Source organism: Accipiter gentilis, chromosome 29 (assembly GCF_929443795.1).
Source record: "Accipiter gentilis chromosome 29, bAccGen1.1, whole genome shotgun sequence".
NCBI classification, from domain to species: domain Eukaryota; kingdom Metazoa; phylum Chordata; class Aves; order Accipitriformes; family Accipitridae; genus Astur; species Astur gentilis.
The window spans coordinates 19,439,215-19,465,088 of NC_064908.1; the positions used below are offsets into that span (position 1 = coordinate 19,439,215).

Genomic DNA, 25,874 nt, shown 5'->3' on the forward strand with positions numbered 1-25,874 from the left:
TTTGATTCCAGAGGAGTCATAAGCCTGCCACACTTAATTGCTCTGCTGGTCTTTGATGTGTGCCCTTCTAGGCTGGCCCATATTTTAACGAGCTCATAGGCTTTCTGTTGTTGATTCTGCCATTGTGAGTTTTCTGATTCAGGTAAAATGATCTGTGTGGTAGTCTGCATGGAACAAAGTGATGGCAAGGAACAGAGGAAATAAAATGCATGCAAAGCAAAGTATGGGGATATGGAAACTTTGGTTAACTTCAGGCAATATTTTAGCATTTTTAGAATTTTAAGACTCTGCTTTTGCACCTCGACTATTTGAGCATTAATCCGATGAACTGTGGCTGATTCCAGTGTGGCTGGGTAATTGAGCCTTGCTTGCTGATACATCACTAATAAACAAAATCTTCTTACAGTAGTCTACTACATTGTCCCCTTTCCTGTGCTGTCTTGTGTAATTTCAGTAAGACTTTTGCTCAATGTAAGGTTGGCAAAGTTGGGTTAATCAGGACCTTCTGCTGTTGCAATTCTGTATTGTGAAACTGCTGTAGGGGTTAGGCTAAGCCAGCTGTGCTCCAGGATCAAGTGTGGTGTCTGTTTACACTACGCTACTAAAAAAAAAAAAGGAGTACGCAAAAGCAGAGCATACTTTTTCTTTAATTGAAGTTAATCTTGGTGGAAGGTGTCACATTGAAAGACTTTGGAAATAGGTGAAAGTAACGCTTCAAGACAGACGCGCTATACCAAAATAAATTGCTAAATTGATCCTTGCCTAGATGATCTTTACAGCTGCTTGTGATCAAAGCCAGCTCTTCTACTCATACTGCCCTAGTGTGGCAGATGAGTTTGCACTGTTTGAATTAAAACAGTAAAGCCAAAGGGATATTAAGTGTTTGAAGCTTATTTTTATTTTGTGTTTCAATATATTATCTAGATGGTGCAATAGGGAACTTCTGTAGAAATGTTTTAATATGAATTCTTTAAACAAAAGCATCTTTCAGAATGGGAGCTCCACCCTACCTTTAAGATCTATGCGAGTAATACCAGATAGACACATACAGCGAGTAAAACTTTTCAACATATATTAAGTTTCTCAGCAGGTAATTCTCATTGAAATCCAGTGGATCTTAAAATGTTTTTGAAAAGGATATCTAAATACCTTACATGCTTTTGAAAGTGAAACCCAATAATCATAGATATATTGTTATTCATGAACAACCCACATCCATTCTTCCTCTTTCGCACTGCTTCAGTTGTCCAGTGAAACATGTTTCAGGACTGTGAAGTGACTCGATTGGTAAAGTAATCGGGTTAAAAATAACCCAGAGGAAAAAAATAAATTGTTGTCCTCTTGGCAGATTTCATGTCATATTGGTGGCTGTGGAGAGAAGGGTATTGATAGAAATAAAAGCAGGCTTTGCTATTTTTGGTGCATTGTTCTTGGTTCAGGGAGGAATGCGATGAGCTGTGCTTGTGGATATGCCAGGTTTCCCTGTTGTTTGGCTGCTCTGTTGGAAGCCAGGTTGGGACAGTGCTCCACCACATGGAAGGCAGAACTTGAGGCTGAAAAAGCACTTGGGTTTGGTCATGCTTGGGAGTATATAAAGACCTGAGCCATTGTGATAAGGATATATATGGGTTTCTGGGAAATTAATTACCCATTTTTATCACGGCAGTCTGTTTTGAGCCATGAATTCTGAGAATCTGTGCTGTAGAGTTCAAGGTGTGCAGCTGAACTTCACCTTTTGTTCCTTTCTTCAAATGCCTCTCAGTGCCAGTACCAGCTTTTTAAAATCCTCTGTTGGCTCTGATTCTCAGTACTGATCCAGCCTACGCTGTTCTTCCTGCTTCTTGGAAGTCTTTTCTTTTATTGTTCGTTACAGTACAGAAGATTCAGCACAGATTCATAAAATGCCCAAGGTTTTAGAGCATCCTTACCACAAAATACCAAGAGTTAGATCTAACTCTTGTTTTGGGGGAAAAGAATGTGACTGCAGCATACAGTGAGCTCTGATAGCTACACAAGTAATTTTTGCATGAACATAGGTGAAGGCAGACAGGTTATCTGAAAAAAGTAAATGGACTTTATAGTTCTGGCCTTAATAATATGTCTGCAGGCATAGTGTATGTTCTAAAGGCCTGTTTTGTGGTACGTGTAGAAAATGGTGCCTGACACAATCATGAAATACTGCAAAAAGATTATTAACTTCCCTTTTGTGAGCTATGGAAACCAGTACTCTAATAGTAGCGTGCTGCTTGTCAAAATCAAAGCAGGACCATGAGTGTACACTGACAGAAGAGTTATAACTTGGTTATACTGTCAGATGTGTTACTTTTTATAACTAGTCAGCAGGTTTCTGAAAAGAAACGTTGGAGCATTTTAGCATGAAGTTTTATATAAGTATTTTTATGATTTTTGTTTTTCAGGAGTTTATAACATATTTAATCTCATTCATGAATCGAACTTCCTTTTTAAGTCATGGATGACAAGGCTTCTGTTGGAAAAATCAGTGTCTCTTCAGACTCGGTATCCACTCTTAACAGTGAAGATTTTGTCTTGGTTTCCAGGCAAGGGGATGAAACACCATCTACAAATAATGGTAGTGATGATGAAAAAACAGGATTGAAGGTAAGAATCAATAACCTGAGTTTGTTCCCTATTCTTCTAAATCAAACTAACCATAGAGAGCTTAAAGAGGGACTTCTTTGTTGTGGAAAACTTGACAGAAAGGAGAACTTATTCAGGAATCAATTTTGCCAGTAATTTCTGCATTACTGTTGCTGATGTCAGAGGTGATAATTAGGTTTTGAGTAAGAGCTCTCTCCATCACTACCTGTGGGGTTTTTCCCACTTTGCAGAATCCTTCATGAAGCACTTAGGATAAAACAGACTGACTGTCAAGAACTTTGAACTGTGATTTTATCACAGACTTCAGACAGAAAGCAATATTAACATACACTTGATTTGACCATATCTGTTAATTCAAACATATATTAAGGTTTTCCCCAATGTGAAATGTTCTCTTTAAGAAATGTAGAAGTGTAGTTATAACTAACAACTTAGCATGCATCTGAGAATACAAGCCTATGTGGTAGGCTTGTGTGAATTGAAAGGGCATTGATATCTTCTCACTTTTAAAAGTGCTGCTCTGAAAAGAGATCCTTGTCACTCTTTTTTTTTTTTTAAACTGCATAAAGAAAATCTTTCATCCCAGTTTGTATTTCGGCAGTCTTTAAGCAAAGTGATACAAGTAAGGTGGTCACTCCAAATTCCATCATTTTAATGTGTTGAAAACTGGATCTTTCCTAGAGTGAGTCAAGTTAGTGTGTTCTTTGTGGGAAAGAGATAATCCACCATCGCAAGAGATTGATGTCTATAGTTACACCTACATCTTCAAAATAATGTCTTTAGAGATGATAGAAATCGCATCTTCTGCCTGTTGGACTGGGTGTTCCTCTTTTCCTGATCAGCAGTTGTAACGGAGACTTTATTGACTGTTTCTTGATGCTTTTGTTCATCTTGCTTTTACGTCCCAGCTACTTTCTTTGTTTTTCTTGCATTCCTTTGAGTCCTTGACGAGACATGCCATTATAGTGGCTGTTTTCTTTTACATAGGACTTTAAGCTAATTCTGTTAGTTAAGAGTCTCAAGATCTTACTTGTGCTTAATCTGGCAAAAACATTCGTTTACATTTTATTGCTATTGCAGAAGATTGCCACTTCACATCATAGGATAGTCTAAAAAAATTTGAAATTTTCTTGAACAATCAGCCTGGTTATCTATGAAAACCGCTGAAAGACTGTAAACTCACACTTGTCTTCCTAATGCTGCAAATACCAGCAGCTATAAATACTTAACAATTCAGAATAGTCTCCATAGTGGTGCTCACCTTGAGAATGCTTATGTGACAGTGTATTTTATTAGCTTCCAAAGTTGCGGTGCATCATTTGAGACCCCAGGAGGCAGACACAGTCAACCAGATTTTCCATTTCATCCTGTTACTCCCAAAGAAAATTTGGAAACGTGAAATGCTGTAGTCTGCAGTGCTCCTTGCTCCACATGGGAGCTATTTGTATTGCTGGTCTAACGATTGCCTTGTGGCTGTCCTGCAGTGCTTGTATGACATGCTATATCTTGTTTAGTACAGTCAAAGAAATTGAAGAGACTTTATATACAGAAGTCATCTTCATCAAGCTTGCAAATATTTCAGAGAAGAATATCCTTAATCAATTTCAAACAGACTCCTGAAAATTACTTCTTAAATTTTCCTCATATGTTTACTTCCAAAGTGATTTATAAAATGGTGGCTAAAGATACGCTGTCTCTTGATGAGGAAAGGTTAGCACTGCTGCCTCCTGATCATTAACAATTGTAAAATAAAGTTACGCTCTTCCCTGATTTGGCACTGAATGTCACAGAGCTTTGCAGGTCTTAAAGATAAGCTTCTTTATGAATTTGGTGCCAAGACTGAGCACAATCCTTGAACAAAGTGATTCACCTTGAGCTTTTCAGTATTCTGGCACTTGAGAGTATGTGCTGTTTAGTTATTGGCTGCAATCTGAGTGATTAATGGAAACATTATACCTTAGATAAGTAGTCAGTGCGCAGTCTAAATTCTCCCATACAGGGATCTTCCTGTTAACCTCCTGCCTTCTGCTTCAGGAGGTAAAAACTTTTAACGGAGGAAATGGGAAGACTTTTTAGGTGTTCTTAAGAACAGCAATTGTCTTTTGTTATTGTTCTACAAGAAAAGAGACATACTGTCCTAGAATATGGCTTTGTTCTTGGTATTTTTTTTTTCAGCTTGCAAATAGTCATTCAGTAACCAGTTTTACTGTATTATTAAACTGTTTATGGTGTGCATGGATAAGTGGAGTTGTGAAGGTTGTCAGACATATGTTAAAAGTACTGTCACCGTGATATCTAAAAGTGTTTAAGTAGTATATGGAAGATTAATATTAACAGTACAACGTGAGAACGGAGGTTATGTATTTCATAGGAACAAATGAGTTTTTTTCAGGGAGAACTAATTGCTTTGGTACTTACAACTAAGTTTGTTTGTAGATGTCAAAACCCATTTGCTTTGATGTGCCCACTAAGAAAAGCAGAAGATAGGTTCAGGTTCATGTTTGAGCAAGTGTCTTTCTGGTGTTGTGTTTCTTTAGAAAAGCAGTTTGAGGATCTTTCATTTGCTAAGTGCAGTCTGAGGGTGCTGCTAGAAGTTTAGGCTTGTGTTTGCTGAATGTGATAGGCTCTGAAATTTGTACATCAAACCTAAAGCTCTCATTTCAAATTTGTTGATATGCTATAGTTTTAAGTAATAGTGCTGTGGACGTTAATGCACATTTTAGTTGTTCTTTCTCAAGTCCAGACAGAGAAATATTTCTTCAGAGTACAATCAGGAACCATATTTGTCTTCGCTTGGTCGTAATTCATGAATGTGTTTTGTTTTTTGTCTATGCTGAAATACTTGGTTCAACTTAAAAAGGGGTTGTCAATGATTTTTTTCCAGAAATATAATTGGCTAGCTGTTTCTGCTTTCCATTATTGTTTCTGTGTCTGCTTTTGCTCACTGCCAGTGGGACTGAACTGGATTTATGAAAGCCTTGTTTCTGGAGCACACTGTAGAGCAGGAGTTCTTGAACTACACGGTACAACGAGACCTCTCAGAGCAGAGGCCAGCAGCATATGCATCAAGAGAAGGGAATAAACTACAGTTCTAATAAATCCCCTGTGTTTCTGTAAAGGGAGTTCGCTACCTCCTGTTTAAAGGTCAAGTAAAATTAATTTTCAGTTTTGTGAGAAATGGAGAAAACAATGATTAGGGCAAATAGTTTCTTTCCTCTATCTCAAGCAAACCTACATGAAGCATTTGTTAGGTACGCCTTGTTTATTCTTCCCTTCTGCCCTTAGTTCTGCTGCGCTCTGTCATGCTGCCTCTTACTGGTTTTTTAGGTTGCAGCAAAGTTTCAAGCATGTTTACATCTTAATCTGTGCTGTTCCCACGATATGGTGAATTTATACGGTTGCATAAGAGACAGTGGTTGACACGAAGTTAGTCGTAGTTTGTATTTTAGGCTTTGTTTCTCAGGCAGCTGGTTTGTTGCACTTGACTGTTAGGGCTATGAGAACAGAAGAGCTCCTCTAGTCCAAAAGTATATTTACTGTATCTTTTAGAATTCTTTTTTGAGGGTAGTCTGGGCTGAGAAGGAAGGCTTTCTTAGAGGGATTCTTTTAAATTACTTTTTAAATGAAGATTTTCATGATGAGATTTTAGAATATTTACGGGACAGATTTTTTTCTTTTTACGTGCCTTTTTCATGTCACACCATAAACAACTTAGACTCATGTTTTACCTTCACTACTATTTTTAGGAACTTTTATTTTCAAGATCATGTTTTATGGGGTAGTATCTAGATGCAAGTTATTGATAATGATTATTTTACCAAATACAGTAGACCACTCTTCAGACTTTCGTGGCTTGTAATCTTGATGGAACAGAATGTTTTTTATGTGCGTTTTATGTTAATTCCATTGCAACGTTTAATTCTCACTGGACATAAATTTCTCACCTTCCTTTCCGAAACCCAAAACTGAAGCTTGTTTAATCACTGTGAGCAAAAGCATGAGATGCAGGTTTTTGCCAGAATGAATTTTAACTTCAAGTTACATAAGAAACAGGTCCTGTAAACTAGAAGTTACTTTAGGTTTTTTAATATACAGGCTTTAACAAGGCTGGCAGGACATTATGATTGATTCATTACATTTTCTTGCAAAGCATATAAACTGTGTACAGTAAAGTAACATGGTGCATCTTCCATCATCATCATCATCGTCATCTTTCTGACGAACACCTGCAAAGACGTGAATAATAAACTTGATACTTAAAAGGATTATGCCTTTGATGACCACATGCTTGTGCAAGATTTTTCATTGCTTCCATGAATCATGCAAATGAATACTAGAATTATTGGGAGGAAAATGCAGATCTGTGGATTCCTGTAACTAGTTACAGGTTACTGATACTTCTGTGGATGTACAGCTGAGTAAGGCAGTTACTGTCCTGCTCCTGGCAGATGATCCCAGCTAGCACATCAATGTATTCTAACCCATACCTAAAAATTACTTTGTTTGAGCATAAGTTTCAAGAGCATAAACATCTGACAGATTTCTTTTGTTGCTGCTGTTTAGATTCTGTAGTAAAGCAGTCACTAGGTTTTGTTGTTTAGATTCTGTAGTAGAACAGTCACCAGGTTATTACTTTTTATGTCCTTCCTGCCTCTAGGATCTTGTGTGCTTGGGTTTTTTCTGTACCTATGAATTTCATTTTTTGCCTACTTTCTTCTGAAGAACAGGGATCTGGGACTTTTCTTCTCTTAAAGTAATTGTATTCTGCTCTATTCTAGAGTAATTCCAGTTTCTGTTCTTCTGTTAATATTCTTGTATATTAAATAGTTACTTTTCACCAGAAAACTAATATGCAATTTACACCTTTAATGCAATATAGATAGAGGCTGCAGATACAGATAATTATTTGGAGATTGTAGGTCTGAGTGTAAAAGAGAAGACAGTAAGTAAACTTCATGTTTCTTCCTTTTCCCTCTGAACTGAGAAGTTTATCTTTGGGGATGCGATGGAAATGACCATATGTCAGAATTCTGACTTGACTGAGAAACCTCTAATCTTGCTGTAATTACTCCTGAGACATGCCTGGTAGAAATGCACATACAAATATCTAAGTGACATCTGACGTTTTGCTCATAGTATATTTAATTCATTGCAAAGCTCATCCGTGTGCATGAAGGTGTTCTGTTATCTGTTCCAGTGTTATTTCAGCAATCTTAACTGGACTTCAGGTTGATTTATTTACTGTTGAAATGTGAGAACCTTGGCCATTGCTTCAGGTACTTTCAAGATAATATAATTTTCTACTATGAGATGCTACTTTTGAGGCAGATGGAATTTGCTTCAATACTGAGATTGTGTTATGGGCAGTTTTTTGTCTGCTCTGTATTCTTCCTCCTGTTTTTAACCACTTCCTTTCTTTACTGTCTTGTTTTACAGATTGAAAAAAAAAAAGACATTTTTCTTTAATAAAATTTCTTTTACACTCTTTTTAAGAACTTGGGGTGGTTGCACAATTTGGATTTTATTAGCTGGCATGTAGCGTCTTAAGTCAGTAAGCTTTCAGAGATGTAAGGGTATAGAAATGCATATCTGCTCATAGGGTTGAGACAATAATAACCAGCTCATAGAGTTGAGACAATAGTAACCAGCAGCAGCTGAAGTGATGGAATCAAGTACCTTTCTCTGACTGCCATCTGGTAAAATACTTCTGTAAACTCCATTTCTGTGCTTAATTTCTAAACTATGTAAAGCATCAGTCACTTGCCTGTTAATTACAGAGGAATGGACAAAGAGTTTCCTTAGATACAGTATCTAAGTTTCCTGAAATTAATGTCTTCATTCTCTTTTTAGCTTAGAACTTAATTTTGCACCATTTAAGTTGCTTCATGCTTTCATGTTTACTTCAATGAGTGCAAAGTCAGGCTGTAGGTGAGTGTTAGGAAATAAAACAACACTACTTCTTCTCCTCAACATGATGGCATAATCCTGTTCCAGATTCTTCTCTTTTGTAAAGACTTGCTGTGTTACACATGAACCACGTAGCATATTTAATTATATTTGGCCCTTTCTGGTACTATTCTGAGAATTATTATAGACCACTGCACTGTGGACATCTGTAAGTTTCTTCTGTCATAAGCTAGTCTTTGTAGTTGGTGATTGAAGACTAGATTGAAAGTAATCTCTTCACTTTTTCCAGTGCTAGAAAATTCCTGCTTTGAGCTTGTTAATTTTTTAAAGTAGGGAGGATATAATCCATACTAGTGAGCATTTGCACATTGCAGTTTGTATTTATGGTTGTAACTAGGTTAAATTTGTTAACTGCTGCTTTGGTTGGCAGAAAAAGCCATATGAATGACCCTGTGCCTGAGGGGTGGGTTGTTGGGTTTTTTTCATTCAAACAGTTTTTTTTGTGTCCCAACTCTGTTTGTGGCTCTTAGATTGTGGGGAATGGAAGCGAACAGCAGCTGCAAAGGGAGCTTGAAGACGTGCTGATGGACCCACCTGTGGAAGATCAGTCAAGTGACCGGGACCATGGAGAAGAAGTTAGAACTGATGGAGATGGGGAAGAACCTGTTGTCCTTGAAGCTTCAGCATCCTCTACCATTAACCCAGTGTCGGTGGCAGGACTCCAGAAACCAGAAATGAGTTTGCCAGTGAAACCATCTGAGGGAGGTTAGAAAGAAAATGTGGAATGCCTGGTGGTATCTTATGAGCTAGGTTTTTATGGGGAAAGGAAGGAGAATTTATGTACAGGTGTGTCCACCAACCTTTCCCCATTTCTCCCGTTATAATCAACTAGTGCAGTAAAAGCCAGGTTATGTGATACAAGAGTTAGCATACGCTGAACTGTCCTCTCTTCTGAAGACACTTGCTATACTAGCCTTGAGAGGTACTATGATTTCTTACCTGGCTGTATAAAATTTTAGTCTCTTTAGCTCGTCTATGCATCTTATTGCTGTAATGAAAATCAATGCACTCTTACATTGAAAAGAAGCCCTCTGAGTGAACTGGTTGTAGAGTTGGGATAGCTGAGTTGCTCTCTGCCATCAGCAACTCACTTTCAGGCAGGGTTTTCCTATAGTATTTTGTCCTGACCTGACTTTCTGTAATGTGTTTCTTGGTCGCTTTTGTCATTTAGTTAGAGATGAGTCAATCTCTGATAATTTTCTTACATATACCTTGTTTTGCTTCTTATGTTCCACTTTGTGTCTTACCCTAGACTGTGAGGATTTGAGCCCTTTTACGCCTATGACAGATGAGGACAGCGTGGTGTTTAGCAAGCTCACCTACTTAGGTTGTGCCTCTGTGAATGCTCCCCGGAGTGAAGTGGAGGCCCTCAGAATGATGTCCATCTTACGAAGCCAGTGCCAGATTTCTTTAGATGTGACTCTGTCAGTGCCTAATGTCTCTGAAGGAACAGTGAGGTATGAAGCTCACTCAGGTGTACTCCATGACTATGTGCATTTAATCTTATTTCCTTTTAGCAAAGGAAACAAGCTACCAGTTTACCTGGGACAAGACATGAGCAACTTGGGATTTGGTTTAGTGGAAAATGTGGGTTTTAAAGAGATCTGAGAAAAGTGATGCTTTGAATTTGTTTACCAAAGACATTTTATGTTCAAGGATCAGTATGAAATACTATGATGATCCAAGGTGTCCCCAAAGCCATAGTGGGAGTGGTTATTGATGAAGAATTTGGAAATAGCCTGGAAAGTGTTTAGTTTGTAGGGCTGGAAAATGGCTGATACACAAGGCTTAACAGAGATGAGGCTATCCATTGCTGTGTATTAGTATAGTTTTTGAAGGCTAAGCTCTGAAAACTATGGGGAAATTATTGGAGGAAATGTCTGTTGCATTGTTCTTTTTTATGCTGTTCAATTTATATATAATTATTCTGGTCAAGTTTTGCAGTAAATGTCAGTCACGAGCTAGTTTCTTTGTGATGTACTTTCGCCAGTAGCTATGACATTGTTAAAGCTTGCAAGTTAACATCTGGCTGAAATAATTGTTCCGAAGGTGCAAGCTTTGGGGTTTTTTTCCTCTTTCTCTCATTTAACAGACTTTTAGATCCTCAGACGAACACAGAAATAGCAAATTATCCAATCTATAAAATCCTTTTCTGTGTACGAGGGCATGATGGAACCCCTGAAAGTGATTGCTTTGCTTTCACTGAAAGCCACTACAATGCAGAACTCTTCAGGATTCATGTCTTCCGATGTGAAATCCAAGAGGCTGTAAGTTGAATCTTTTTGTCAAATGATAAATATGTACATGTAAATGTTATTACTGAAATGACATTGAAGTATTTCAGGCACGTTAGAAGTAATGTAATTCATCACTTTTGGCTTTTTTTCTACCCCAAGTTAAGATAATTATAGAAACCTTAGGTATGAAATAAGAATGCATGTTTAATAGTTTATCCTTTTAAGAAGCGTAGAAAACCAGTTAATTAGATGCTAAAGCTGAGTTATTTTTGTACAGTTACTTCTCATTTTATTCTTTAGTGAAAATTCAGGTAGGTTTCAGACGATGCATTCTGTATGTCTGTGGCTTTCTGATCTTTCTTTGGTGCTGTCTAAACACAGGTGAGCCGAATACTGTACAGCTTTGCCACTGCCTTCCGTCGTTCTGCCAAACAAACTCCGCTCTCAGCCATTGCCACCCCACAGACTCCGGACAGTGATATTTTCACCTTCTCCGTGTCACTGGAAATCAAAGAAGATGATGGGAAAGGTTATTTCAGGTATAGATTCTTTATTCCTGTGCGTGCAGCGTCTGGTTCTGTTGGAAAGTGAGTGAATAAAGAGTGTGAGTCTGAGGTGGTCGCTAAATTCCCTTTTTGAAAGTTTCCTATTCTAGTTTAAATGAATCCCAGACATAAACATTTTTGGGAAGTAAAACAGTGATGTCCCTCTGGACTATTTCATCTTTGTTGTTGAACTGATCCTGGTGCTACCTGCAAAGTGCTTCTTATAGTTTGTATTTTTCTTTTGTCTTTAAACCCTTTTCTGTGCAATGTGTTTTAAGTTGTGTTCAGCTGAATTGCTGCTGAAGCTGAAAATGCATCATTGTGACTGTGCTCTCATATCCAGAGTTGTGCATGTTTTCGGCCAGGTTTTCAAAGGTGCTGAGGATGTGTGAATTAGTGCAGGAGGCATAAGGGTGCATATTTTTAATAATGTCTCATGAAAGAAAGCACAGAAAATTAGAAACTCTGAAAACCTCAATTTTTAATATAATTTTGCTGATCCCCAAAAGATAAGTTACTCTCCAGAGAAATATTCAGCCAAATCTGTTTGTCACAAGATGCATTTACTTTTAAGATCTAGTACAGGGTTATTACTGCTTCATCAGTTGAGAGCTTGATGATCAAGATCTCAGATTTGTTCCCACATTGGTGTTCCAGAAATAAATAAAGGTGTAGTTGTCCATCACGTGTTTTTTGGTTCCAGAGATATGGCTCTGTATGCAACCCAGTATCAGAAAACAACCATATGATTATGAATTTGTGATCAGCAAGTGTCTAGAATTCAACAATGTTGTTTAAAACCCTTTCTTGAATAGTTGTTTACTTACAGTCATAGGAAAGATGTTTGTGTAGAGGCAGAAGGTAACTATACAGGAACGTAAAGACCACTTTGCATTTTAACTTTGGTCATTAGGTTTGATTTTGCTCTATGAATGGGATAAATTCAATTTAATCTTTCTTAAAATATGTTGAACCAAGAGAATTCTCTAGTGATGTTTGAAAGCAGAATGTAATAGAACAAATCATACATGCTGGACTTCTTCCTCTTTACATGATAGTGCTTTGGTAGTTACTGGAGTTGCATAGTTCGGGCTGAAATCTTCCAGTGCTGCCCAGGAAAGGTAAATTTCTTGAATCACATTGCCTATGTAGACATGGTGTTATTTTTATCCTAGTGAAAACCCAGCTTTCCTTATTTCCCCCTTGTGATTGCAACTTCTAGTTGCATCATGCATTTTAAGAATATGAAGGATAAATCCTTCATCCGTACCCATTTCCCTGTGATTTCTTAGCATTGTTCTCTGTATTAGTTATTGAAAGCAGAAAAGAAGGCAGAATTCAACTTTGTTCTCAAAGATCATCATTAGTTCTCCTTGGTTTTGCTGTGATCTGTTTCATTAAGATACTCACCCGATCTGATCTGTAGTGTTTCTTTATCAGTCAAAAAAGATTTACGAACAGAGCTTGCCTCTGTTTCTAATGGGTTCTGTTTTCTGACCGAGTTCTCAAAATTTAATTTAATTTTTCCTCTTTTTTTCTTTTTTTCCTGAACCAGGTGTTATTAGCAAGTGGTAGTGCAGGGTGAGAGTATTAGAGCAGCTTTTCACATTGTATTGGCTAATGCTGTTTTCATGTTAAGTCTGATGGTGGATAACCTTGGTTTCTAAAAAGACCTTTTTTAGTTTATGCTAAAAAGTTATTTTTCTGCTTAGCCTACACCCAGTGCCTTTAGATGTTTTATATAACCATTTATAGTGTTCTGTAATTGCTGAAGTGTCTTTATTTCAGTACAGCATGTGTGCCAAATACTCTGACTTGTTGAGCACTTTGGCTCCTAGCCACAGCTTCAGAGATGTTTCTCTTCTGGGTTTTACATCCAGCTCTAGTTTTATTTATTGAGTGAATAAATCCCATTTAATAATCCAGTAGTTATTCAGCACTCCAAAGGACTGCTCAAGTGTTGAAACTGAAAAATGATTTAGCTTAGGGCCTGGGCCTGAGCCTGAAAAGATACTGAGGGCTGTCAGGCTTGGATGCAGCAGCGGCCGCTGAGGTGCACGGCCGGCAGAAGCGTGGCTGCAGCACACGGGGATACTCCAGGTGAAGTTCAATCTTGCTGGCTTGGTGCTAATGTCAGCATAGCCACAGCAGTGCAGGTAGTGTAAGCCAGCCTAGGATTTGATGCTTATGTGGTTTCCAGAAGTTGTGCTGCTAAGAACTGTTTCAGTCCTAGCCAGCACGGGTATGTCGGCATGGACTCTAGGCTGAACCTCAGCCTTTGCTATGGAGATGTATCTAAAGATCTTTTCAGCCACAAAAATACAGCTGCATTAGGAGTGGAACAGGGCATTTGTTTAAAAGCTATGTACCTACTCTGTACAAGGTGAAGAAAAGTGGATTTTTGCCGCCAGCTAAGCAGAACCCTACCTACATTGGGTGTACAGTACAGGTTTTAGTTCCAGTAGCAAATTTTATCAGTTTGATGTTAATCCTCGTATGACCCTTTGCGTGCAGACCCATACTCACCTGGAACTTGAGAGAACACTTTCCACATACTCAGTCTCTGATCTCAGTCTTTTAATGTACCTGACCCTGTCTTGGCTCATCTACCTTCACTTGTCACTCTGGGTCACTAGTAGTGCATTTCTGTCATGCTGGGGAAATGAGGTCTGATGGCATGTACTAGCTCTAAGTATGTAAATCCACTGTCCTGACCCTGGAGACAAAACTCCTGCTGACAGTTAAAGGCAGTCTGTTATTCCCTGGCCTGGGTAAGCACCCACTGTCAGAAAATAAACCCAAGTTTTGTTTGAGGTGTTAAATTATGGGCAATATTCCACTGTCCATTTTGCAACTCCTGGGGGTAACAATGCATGGTTTGAAAGTCTGAAATAAAATAAGTATTATTTTTATATCCAAGAGAAAAGTGAACATGCAGTTGACTTGAAAAGAAAGTCAAAACCCAACAGTCTCAATTTGTCCAGTATTTAATGTAACTGCGCTGCTCAACAGGGAATATTGATGGTAAAACTTTAGCGTGTGTATTGGCATTGAAGTGTAATTCTAGGTTTTTCCACCACGCTATCCCCTCTTTTTGCAGCATTTAGGAGAAGGGGCGCTCTGGAGAAAAAATAAGGGAAATAGTCTAAAGATTGGTGTACTTTCTTGGTTTGTTGGCTTATCATGTGCTCCAGCAGTCACCTCCCTTGTGAAAGCAAGCAATATGCAGTTTCTTATAAGTAATTGCTTAACGAATAATACTTGCATGTTATGTGGGGAATCAATATTTAGAAACTTTCTTGAAATGCTGATGGAAGTCTAACAACACTAAGCCACACAGTATAAAATCATGGGTTTTATTCTGCAAACTAAGTGTCCTTGTTTTTCACCTAATAATGGTAAAATAACATCACGTAATCATGTTGCCATTTCTTTCATGTTAATGATTGCAGTGTGCAAGGAAGAAAGGTCCTGAGTGCTTTTGTGTAAAAAGCTGGCTTCACCAAGTGTCTGTTGCTGGTTTTGATACATGCAAGGAATACAGATAAATGACGCTCTGAGGTTTTTGGTTTTGTTTTGTTTTGTTTTTTTTTCCTGGTAAATAACAGTGCGGTTCCCAAAGACAAGGATAGGCAATGCTTTAAACTCCGCCAAGGAATTGATAAGAAGATAGTGATTTACGTCCAACAGACCACTAATAAAGAACTTGCTATTGAGAGGTAATTTCATAAATTTTTTAAAAATTCTTTATCTGTTTTGATGTTTTGTGTTCTTTCCTCTGAGGCAGCAGATTAGTAATTGTTCTATTAATACTCCATTTGTGTAATTGAGTGCCACACCTCTGTCAAGTGGGATTGTGCAGAAGATCAGATTGGCTTGTTTCAGCATGTGTGTAGCAGGGGGCACAATACAGGCGCGGTCCGATCTTGCACAGATCTGGTTGTGGAATCAGTGGTTGCATCCCCTCTACCCATTTAAAAATCTTTTTAAAAAAACATACTGCTTTTATTTTCAGTGGCCAGTTTGTCTTAAATGCTGAGGCTATAATCAGTGACTAAGTTATTTCAATCTGCTTTCATTTAATCTCTGTTGCATCTGACAATATTATTGTACGTACTCTTTGAGTCTGCCACAGTCTGGAATTCTAGAATATGAAGTGTCTCTGAGGGAAGGGGGGGGCTCAGACTTCAAATCTTCCACTGCTTAGAAATAAACTAGCAGTTTTTGACTATTGACAAGAGTTTAGTGCTGCTCATACTACAGAGAAAAGATGCAGCTTCTGCCAGCCTTTGCAGTCTGAAATGAAATGCAGGACAGTGTGGTAAACCAGAGGATGAAGTGGAATATACCTGTGTGGGCCAAAAGTCTTTGCAAAGTGAAAACATAAAAGACAAGTCCTTGCACTTTATCTGGAATTTCCTGATTCTTGTCTGTATCAAAGGGTAAATTCTATGCAAATATGTCTCAAAAAAGGAAAAGAAGGGAAGAAGAATGCAGTCTAAGTTGTCCTGTGGGATAAGGAACCCTTGTCAGCAGTGTCTATATTACACTGTCTTGTAAACAAAGATTATTGAACAACTTTCCAGGCTACTGTAGGCAGGGTAAAACCATATTCTAAATATGCTTATGAAATCTTGCTTGACACTTAATATTGGCTTGACGTTGTTTTGCTTGACATACTTGATGCTGCTTTCAAATGTCAAGGTTTGTTGACATTTGTTATTGGATTCATGGGCTGCTTGTGATGTATGACAGCAAATATTTAGGTAAGGAACATTAGTGGTTTGTTAATGAGTAAGTCTAATTTTTGCCATTTAATTTTTTGCCTGGTTTTGCAGATGTTTTGGCCTTCTCCTTAGCCGTGGGAAAGATGTTCGGAGCGGTGACATGCACCTTTTAGATTTGGTAAGGTTCTTAACAAAATTCAGTAATAATTTTGATAACGATTGTGCGTGATCTCAGGATAGACAGAAAAGATTTAGATGCTTATGTACACTTGTTGATGGGGATTGATGCTGTCGCTTATGCTATTGAGGTTGAGGCTCTGGGAAACTGGCTTGAATTCCTGCCTCCTACAGAGGTAGAATATGACCTGACGCTTGGTCAAGGGAGTTGCCCAATTTTGCAGTCTGTCATGACTGTTGTCAGTTAGGGGCCTGAAATGAGAAACATGGAGCCTTATTTTTGGAAGTGCTGAGTATTAAAGAGCTGTGCTTTGAACATAAAAAGTTTTATAGCATACTTATCACTGTAAAAATTGAGGCTTAAGCGGCTTCAAACATAACACTGAGAATTAGTGGGTGCTTTATTTTTATGACTCACTTCTCCATCTATGAAATGATGAAAGACATCATCTGATCTCACAAGTGTGTTGTGAAAACAAACTTGCTAGTATTTATGAAGTACATGCTTGTTACAGTAGTAAGTACCCAAAAAGGTCCAATACTACATGAATAATTTTGCTTTTTACCGGGCCCAGAAAATAAGGTTGGTAGGTAGACAGACACGCTGAACCCTAAAGATAAAATATTGACTTGGTTCTTAATAGCTGAATAACATGTGGGTTTTTTGCTGAATAAAGCTGGATCTCAGGATGTTTTAGAGTAAAATTTATTATATAAAATAACTACTTAGGATAAAATAAAACATCTGGTGTATTAAAACATCATAGTGAAGTAGAAGGTATGTTAATGTGAAACATCTGCCAAGTTTACAAGTTCAGCGGTTTGTAAGAGAGTGTTCTGATTTAATTTGTTTTCTTGTATTAGAGGCAATGAAGTACATCCCCGAAGTTCATGATTAAAGCCTTATATGTTTAAATGCTTTACCACTCAGACAGGTGTTTCTTTTTTTTGGTTTGTTTTTTCTGGTTTTAGTGGGGTTTTGTGGTTTGGGGTTGGTTTGGTTTTTTTTTTTGTGGTTTTTTTTTTTTGTTTTGTGTGGGGGTTTGGGTTTTGGGGTTTTTTTCTTCTTCTTTTTCCCAAACAGCAACAAAAAAGCAAAGCTTTTGCAGCTTGGAGTCCTGTCTTTCCAAGTACTTGGCTGTGATCTCACCTACACCTGTGTGAGCTGAAAATTGCTGTCAAATGGCCACCTCCAAAATGAGCTGTTGGTCTTCAGGTCTCACTAGACAGACATTCATACCACATACATATATAACAATTAGTATTATTTGGCATTTTTATGTTATCAGCAAGGACACCAAAGATTGCATGGGAACTCTATTCTTCAGAGATGATCTCTGTTACAGGACTGTGTCACATGGACTTCAGACGCTTGCCCTTCTCTTGCCAGTGTAGTAGCTGTTTTATGGGGCTGAGACTTCATAATGTAGAGATTTCTTTAATTTAAATAAAAATACATAAACTTACCTTGTTTCCAGGAGTCCATGGGTAAAAGTTCTGATGGGAAATCATATGTGATCACTGGGAGCTGGAATCAAAAATCTCCACACTTCCAGTTTGTAAATGAAGAAACACCAAAAGGTATGAACTTTGCCAGATGTTATCCCTAGCCAGGGCGAATGACTTACATAGTGGGCATCGGATCAATTCTCTTTTCTTTTAAGATGAATCCTGCAAAAAGACCTTCAGAGTATGGGATATATTCTCAGAAAGTAGGATGCCAGATGTAACATAAACATCTAAACAAAATAGAGGGCTAGAAGAAAGCTCCTGCGTTCAGTGATAATACCTTGTGAGAATGACTGTATCCCAGTAGGAGGCTGTGTAGGTTGGGGACAGGATGCAGATGCTTTGTGCACAATTAGAGCTTCTTCAGAGTCCCATTGAGAATTGCACTAAATGGCTATTGCAGGTTTCTTCTTTGCTTAGTTTCTGTGGTCAGCTCAGATTTTTCTGAATCCAAGTTTTTAATTAAAAAAGAAGGATTCCTGTACCTATGAAAATGAAAATAAAACACTCCCAACTGTAATCTGAAAATAGCTGATGCTGCATTGCTCTCTTCAGTCCTGAAACAGATCTGTCATTACTTCTTTTAACATGTCAGCTGAATTATCATCTTTTCAATCTATTGTCACAGTTGTATGCCAAAGGTTGGGGAAGTGAATAGAAATTGACTGGGCAAAGTCGTAAAAGTCCACTGCTGGGTGCAGCCGGGTGCAGTCTGCTGCTAGATTGAATGCCATCCTACCTAAAGGACACAATTTATCATTTAGTACCAGAAGAGATCTGATAGGTCACTGAGTCCAGTTGCCTCTGTTTGGAGCATCATACTGTATAGTCAATTTTCTGAATCTCACAGCTGAGACGGTCTTAAATGCTACCTTTAATGTGGTGAGACTTAAGTGTTGTCTAAGTAACTTCTAAAAACAAAACCCAACTAAAATGTAATTAGGCTAGATGGCAAGAGATCTTCACTGAGGAGTTAAGTATACAGATTCTTTATAAAGTTTAATGAAGATTTTTGATACTTTTCAGTGGGATCTTGAAAAGCAAAATTTTTATTCTCTTTAACAAGAACATTTTCTTGGCTTGAAGACTTAAGTTTTCATACTCTTTAGTGGGTAGTGCATAGTCATCTTATTTTTGTATTTTGAAACTTCTAGGGTTTTGAGATGTTACATTAGGGAAAAAATTGAATTCTGCAAAAAAGTTTCATTTGTTGTTTCATGTTACTAGGAAAGAGGTTATGGAATATTTTGTTTGAAATATTTCTTTTAATACTATTGCTTTGATTTTTCTCTCCAGATAAAGTACTGTTCATGACTACTGCTGTGGATTTGGTGATAACTGAGGTTCAGGAACCTGTTCGATTCATTCTGGAGACTAAAGTCAGAGTTTGCTCACCTAACGAGAGATTGTTCTGGCCCTTCAGCAAACGTAGCTCTACTGAAAATTTCTTTCTAAAATTGAAACAGGTATTTATTAAAAAATAAATAAATAAAATCTACAGTTAATTTGGGATTTGGCAAGGTTGTTTTTCAAATATAACTGTGGCACAGTCAATAATATTGTTTCAAGACTTGAGAGGTAGGTTTATGGTACAATGCTGAATAAATGCAAATGCATTGAAGGTAAAGATGAATTGTAGTTATTAGTGCCTGTTGGCAGATCAGAATTTCACTGTGGCTTTTTCTCCCTATGATTGGTAAAATCTTTACTAATATAATGTTCATATTTCAACATTTTACTCCTGAATCAAAGTAGTCTAATAAATGCTCTTCAATTTTAGAAAAGCTATCCTTCATTATGCTAATTGTTGCTGGCTATCTAAAGTTCCCATTAAAAGCTGGATGTTCTTATTCCAAAGCAAATTTTGATAGCTTTGATGAGGCTGCAAAGTTACATAGAGGCTTACGGATTTTCCAGCCAAACCACAGAAACAAAAGGAACAGAGTATTTATCTGCAAACAGGGGCTATGCTGAGAGTTGCTTGCACAAGGGTATAGTAGGGTAAGTATGTAAAATTAAGGGTTAAGAGAAAAAAAGGCTTTGATATAATCCTGGTGACATGCTATCTGATGTGTCACTAAATTGATTTTACCATACAAATCCAATATATTTTATTATTTTTTTTAGATGAGCAAACATCCACCTGAAATGAAAAGAAAAATTCTTCTTTGTGAAAGGCTGTTTTCCCCCTTCTACATGGTTGGAAGCAGAGATTTCAAACATACCCCACGTTTGCCCTGGGGAAAAAAAAGACCCAAGGAACCACAAAAAAAATCCTCAGAACTTGTTAAAAACTTTTACTGTTTTTTCCAACTTACTACTTTACCCTATCTACTAAAAAGGAAAGGATTATTTCTGTCCAGGTTATTCATAATAGCAGTACAAAGCAATAACTTAGTCTCAAAATAAGGCTGGAAAGTTGAAGGTCCAAGTCACTAAAGAGATGATGTACTTGAAGTAGCTGCTGTTCTCCTGCTTTAGAAATTATTGTTCTGAAATTAAAGTCCTGTTTAAAGCAATGGAAATACGTAGAAGCAAATTAACAATGTGGATGTATGTCCTCTCTTAAGGTTTTATAATCCTGGATGCAGCCCAAAAAAGCAAGGTTGGAGTCCTGATTTCTTGATAAGTGTTCTTTTTTTTAAAGAGGTTTTGAATGAAATAAGAGTCTTTTCTTAGTTCTTTTTGCACTTTTCTTAAGGTGCTCGCAAATAATGGCATCTTGGTAGTAACAAAGATGAGGTTCACTAAGGATTGTTTTTTGTGTATGTCCTATTTTTTATGTAAAATATGAATAAATATTTTGGACACTTTCCATCAGAACTTCCTTCAAAATTTAAGGTGGAAAAATTCTTCATGGATGAGATCAATCTTTTTACTTAGGATATTTTTGAGGTGGAGCATGGAAATGTTGAACAGTTAAGGCTGTTGGGCTATAAATATTCTACAACCTCCAAAAGGTGCCTTTTCTATTTGGCAGTTTAAAGGAAGCTTATCTTACTTAGCTAATTCTGTATCTTTTGTCTTAGCAAATTCACAGGCATTGTGACTTATCTTAGCTAATTCTCTTTTTTCCACAGGCACTGTCAGGTTATCCAACTTCCAGTGTTTACTAATGGAAGATTATCAAAATTCATAGTGGACGCAACAAATATAGAATGTACTGCCTGATAAGCCTGGAAGGGAAACCTATTTCTATGGAGTCATGATTAGCCTATTAAAAATACAGCTGTGTAGAATTGGCTTATCTTACTTTGGCAGTGTTTCTTTATTCGGAAATGGTGGAAGCAGAGGGATTTTATTTGCTCAGATTACATTTAGTGATTTAGTCATTTTTAGTTTTGATGTATTTCTCTTCATTTTTAATACTCCAAAGGATAAATTTGAGCACTAGGAGCTTAGTGTAGAGTATAATTATAAATCTTATTTCCTTCTTTTCTTCACCTTTCCTTTTCTACTCTCTATTTTTATTAATTTATGAAAAAAAAGTTCCAAATCCTTAGACTGTATTAAAATTATAGAACCACTTTGCAAAGAAAAATCTTCCTTTAAAGGAAAGGAAGGTATCAAAGCATTGAAAATTAAGGAGAAAACAGAGCCACGTAATAGACTTTGGGACTCAACAATTTGTGTTCCTGCAGCAATGTATACACAGATACATGACTTGGAAGCATCTCTAAAGACAATTGTCATGGTGGGAGAAGAGATCCAAACAATTTTTATTAAAAAAATTATTTGCCAGAAAGTTAAAGAAATAAATTACAGATAATTTTAAAGGTTGTTTTTAATTTTCCACTAATCTTTAAATAAAGGCAGAGTTGCTTCATGTTAAGGAACCTTCCTCTCTTAGACCGTTTATTGGACAGATGCATTTACAGCCTTTAAAAATCTATGCATTTGTGTCCAGTCCACTTCGGTTGAAAAGATGAGCTATCTATGCATGGCAGACCCGAACGTCACTTCTGCTCTATCTGTTACAGATACTTGTGCCTTTTGGGTGCAGTAGGCTTACAGATTTTTCTAGGGCATTAGGGGTAGAAACACTTACAGGCCTGTACGATGCATTAAGTGTGCTGCAAGGGTTGAACATTGCTCACTGTAGAATGTGATGAAAATTGTTTCTCAGCTCTCCTATTCCAAAAAGAGAAGGTAGAACCTTATGAATTAATCTGGGCATTTGTATAGCTTTACTCAGTAAAATGAAACTTGTTTCCTAGATAAAGCAAAAGGACAGAAAGAATAACTCAGACACGTTATATGAAGTTGTGTGCCTAGAAAGCGAATCAGAAAGGGAGAGAAGAAAAACTACAGCAAGCCCCTCTCTTCGTCTGCCCCAGTCTGGGTCACAGGGCTCGATGATTCCGTCTCCGCCAGAGGATGATGAAGAGGAAGGTAAGAAGTGGATTGTATGCTTTGTATACTTTGAAAGAACGGGCAGTTGATAAATAACATCATTATGAAACATGTCAAATCCTTTCCAGTCAGAATCTGGCCTACTGATTTTTTTTATTTATTTATTTTTTCTCCTTGCTTTAATGCTGTGAGTATTCGATAACCAGTACCCTCGCATTCTGGATCAGCCTCTCCCTTGTGTGACACTTCTGTGTCTCTACTTTTCTCAGCCCAGGCCTCTTGAAGCCTCCAGTATGATATATTTGGAACAATGTAAAAAGAGGCTGCTAAAAATTTGGGATTATCATGTCGCTTCTGCCCCTCCTCGAGCAGCTGTGAACAGATATGAGAGTACAAATGAGAAGGTGATCTTATTTGGAAATAAAAGCAAGCAGCATATTGTAGTGAAGAGGCGAGTATAGACATCTGTAATACATAAAACTATACCAGGACCTGCCCAGCTTGAAACTTAATGCTTTTTCAAGATCTTTTTTTTCTGCTTTTAAAAAATTCTCTTAAACCAAAATATGGACTAGTTCTGACTATATAAACTTCTGGCCTTATAGCTCTGAGCTGAAATGTAGATGACTTGGGTTTCTGCTTTTTCACTTTTTCCGCTGGCCTTCTATGTGGCCTTGAGTGAATTGTTTCACTTCTGTGCTTTAATTTCCCTTCTTGGTGGGGAGGGGAAAGCTGGTTTGAAAATTAACTCCTTTGCAAAGTGTTATTTGTCAGCAATCTCTAGCCACTATGCTAAACCACAGTGGTATTCTTTTCTAGACCAGGAACATACACGTATTTTGTTTACAGTTGATATGACTTGCATCGTTGCAGAAGTTTGCTGACAAGTTCAAGTGTCAGTTCAGAAAGCATAGATTTAATGAAAAAGAATATATTTCCTCAATACTGCAAAACCAATGTTGGCTACTTTATCAATGAAATGTAGGTTTTGTGTATGATACTTGCTGTAAGTGTTTAAAAATATCTGGGAATACATCAGTTAGTATTGGTTTCAAAAAGAGTTACTGTGATTATGCTAATCCTCCCCCTCCACCACATTTAATGTGTTTCATTCAAAAAGCTGTTTAGTTTAAGCCAATGAAGTTAGCAAAGAGTAGTAGCTTTCAAAGTAAAAGTACAAAACGTTTAAAAGTAAAATATCACGTGGGCTTTCATGGATCTGCAACAACATGCCAAGTCTGCAGCTGCTTGGTGGAACCATGTTGGTTTTATTGTCTTTTTTGCTTTTACAGTATTGTAGCTTTTCACATACAGAAAGTTGTGCTCTTTGAGAATTTCTGTAGCCTTCCAAAAGTTTGAGGTAGAAGAATAGAATTACTTCAGTGGGAAGGGACCTCTGGAGAAACTGTGCCTCCCACTCAGTGTGAATCCAGCCAGCTAGATTGTGCAAGGCCTTGTCCTGTTGTGTTTTGACAGTCTCCAATGATGAAGGGAAGGTTCCACAACCTCTCTGGGCCCTTTTATCAGTTTGGCCGCCCTCACAGTAAATTGTTTTCCTGATTTTTAACCAGAATTTCACAGGTTGCTGCTTGTCTTCTGCCTCATGTTACATCACTGCGCGCCTCTGAGAAGAGTAGACTTCTGCCTTCTGTGTGTTGAGCGCCCAAGCACTGCGCCGCAAATGAGAGGGAGTTCTTGTGCCACACACTGATACGGTTAAGAGAGCGACATTTAAATCTGTAAAGGTAGAGTAATGGCTGTTGATCTCATAGCATCTCCTCTATCCTTTTGGCAGACAACGACGAACCACTTTTAAGTGGTTCTGGAGATGTTTCCAAAGAGTGTGCAGAAAAAATTCTTGAGACATGGGGAGAGCTGCTGTCCAAATGGTAAGTGGCAAAATCACATTCTGAAAATTACAAGTCTGAATATTCTTATTCTGTTTGCTCCTTTTACTTGGAGTTTTTGTTATTTCTGGAAGCCAGTTGAGATAAGATTAGTATGGATTGAGTCCTCTATCATCCCCACAACACCCCTTATTCTCTGGCTTTGTGTTTTCTGATTTCTTCAGAGGGTGTTTTAAGTATTTTCATTTCCGAGTGCATGCTTAAATACTGCGTAGAAATTCACTTGTGCTGTGTCTTTAGGTGGTTCTCTCTTAGCATGTGTATTTTGGCTATCTGTGAGTTTCACTGGGATTTTATTAAAGAAAAACCTAAACGAAGTAGTATAAAGAAAATGCATCCCTTTGTCTTTATTTTGCATAGATCACTTCCATTCCTCTTTGTAATTCTGATGTAGTTCACAGCCAATTTTTCTTGCAGCTGTCATATCTTAGTAACTGTAGTTCAAGAATATGGGAGATCTGTACTTGGATAGCGAAGATGCTTTTCCTCCGTTGTCTAAAGGAAGATGGCTCCAGAGCCTGCCAAGAAGGAAGTGCATGAGCTCTTCTGATTTTTTTTTTTTTTTTCCTAGAAAATGCCAATTTACAAGAAGAGTGTTTCTTGACAGTCATGTTGCTAATGCAACACCTGTCCTCCTTTCATGAAGGATCTTTTATTCATCTTGAAGTAGCCTGAGCAGTTAGAAGAAAGTGATGCTGATTGTTGCAAAATTCAGTTTTGGGTTGTTGTTTTTTTCCCACAAAGGGGGATGACAGGCACAACATCAGATTGAGCTCAAATATGCTACATTTTGACTCTGGCTTTGGTTGTTGCCTTCTGCTTCCTAATGTTAGAGGTGCAGCGCAAGGGATGTACAGCAAATCAAAGATCTGTATAGAATGTTAGATCTAAGGAGTAGAGCAGAGATTAGAATAAGTCATGCATTTTAGCTGAGGAAAAGTATTGATGTGACCACTTAGCCAGGATTCTCTTTAAGGTTGTAACCATTTAGCATTATTTTTTTTATTTTCTGCAATTACTTAGTACTTATTTGAATAAGTACTTTTACTTCCAGTTTGGTTTTGCACTAATGTATTGCACTAACTTGGTAAGAAAGCGGACATCAGAAATGGACACATCCGTAAGAAGGGGAAGGCTACGGTAAAATGATACATGATCCCTTTTCCCTCCCTCTCCTAGACTTGTAGAAACATCTTTAACAGATGAGCTCTATGCATCTGCTGCTGTGAGAAGGTTTCTTTCAACTTGAATTTTTTTGTAATTCTTCCAAGGACTCAAAGATAATTAAGCCACCTGACTCCTATTGAAAATGTTTTGGCAGCTCTAAGAGGATATGAAGTGCTTCTGTGCTAATGCTGGCAACAACTTTAATATGTGTTAAAGGGCTTTCCTTCTTAACTAAAAACGAGTATTTGGAAGTGATGATCCTTGAGCTTTTAACATAAGAGGATTGAAAATCATAAAAATCAGATTTCAGGTAGTTTCATGCTAGTTTTGTAGAATCCTGTAATTAGATTTATGTAGTAATTAAATATGCATTGGTATTTTGTGATTTCTAAATAATATTTGGCTCATAATTCATAACTGCTGAGTCACACAACTTTCTCATTTCAAATACTTTGGAAGAATCTAGTAGTGTGTGGCTTTTAGTCTACAGCCTTACAGTTCATGGCTGTATTCATTGGAACTAATGTTGTACTTATTCTGATCTGAGATTAAGGCAAAGCAGTTGTATAGGACTTTACAAAGAATTTGAATATTTTGTATATAACAAGTATTTTTTATATATATATAAAAATATTTATATGTTATAAAGGTATAATAAATGCTCTA

The 25,874-nt window shown here is 37.4% G+C and overlaps 1 protein-coding gene across 5 annotated transcripts in view; it reads left to right on the plus strand.

The window, feature by feature from the left end:
- RABGAP1 (RAB GTPase activating protein 1) overlaps nucleotides 1-25,874 on the plus strand; it is a 74,592-nt gene that overhangs the window by 4,598 nt on the left and 44,120 nt on the right. For 3 of the 5 annotated variants that reach the window (XM_049833166.1, XM_049833169.1, XM_049833170.1), the window contains exons 2-12: nucleotides 2,418-2,619; nucleotides 9,057-9,291; nucleotides 9,839-10,043; nucleotides 10,679-10,853; nucleotides 11,205-11,362; nucleotides 14,977-15,087; nucleotides 16,207-16,273; nucleotides 17,751-17,853; nucleotides 19,078-19,247; nucleotides 21,999-22,173; nucleotides 23,930-24,023. In XM_049833166.1, the coding sequence (XP_049689123.1) occupies nucleotides 2,470-2,619; nucleotides 9,057-9,291; nucleotides 9,839-10,043; nucleotides 10,679-10,853; nucleotides 11,205-11,362; nucleotides 14,977-15,087; nucleotides 16,207-16,273; nucleotides 17,751-17,853; nucleotides 19,078-19,247; nucleotides 21,999-22,173; nucleotides 23,930-24,023 (1,643 nt within the window). In that variant the 5' untranslated portion in view covers nucleotides 2,418-2,469. Of the gene's footprint in view, nucleotides 1-2,417; nucleotides 2,620-7,874; nucleotides 7,896-9,056; nucleotides 9,292-9,838; nucleotides 10,044-10,678; nucleotides 10,854-11,204; nucleotides 11,363-14,976; nucleotides 15,088-16,206; nucleotides 16,274-17,750; nucleotides 17,854-19,077; nucleotides 19,248-21,998; nucleotides 22,174-23,929; nucleotides 24,024-25,874 lie in introns of those variants that run through there. The other 2 variants (XM_049833167.1, XM_049833171.1) reach the window with 2 other exon arrangements.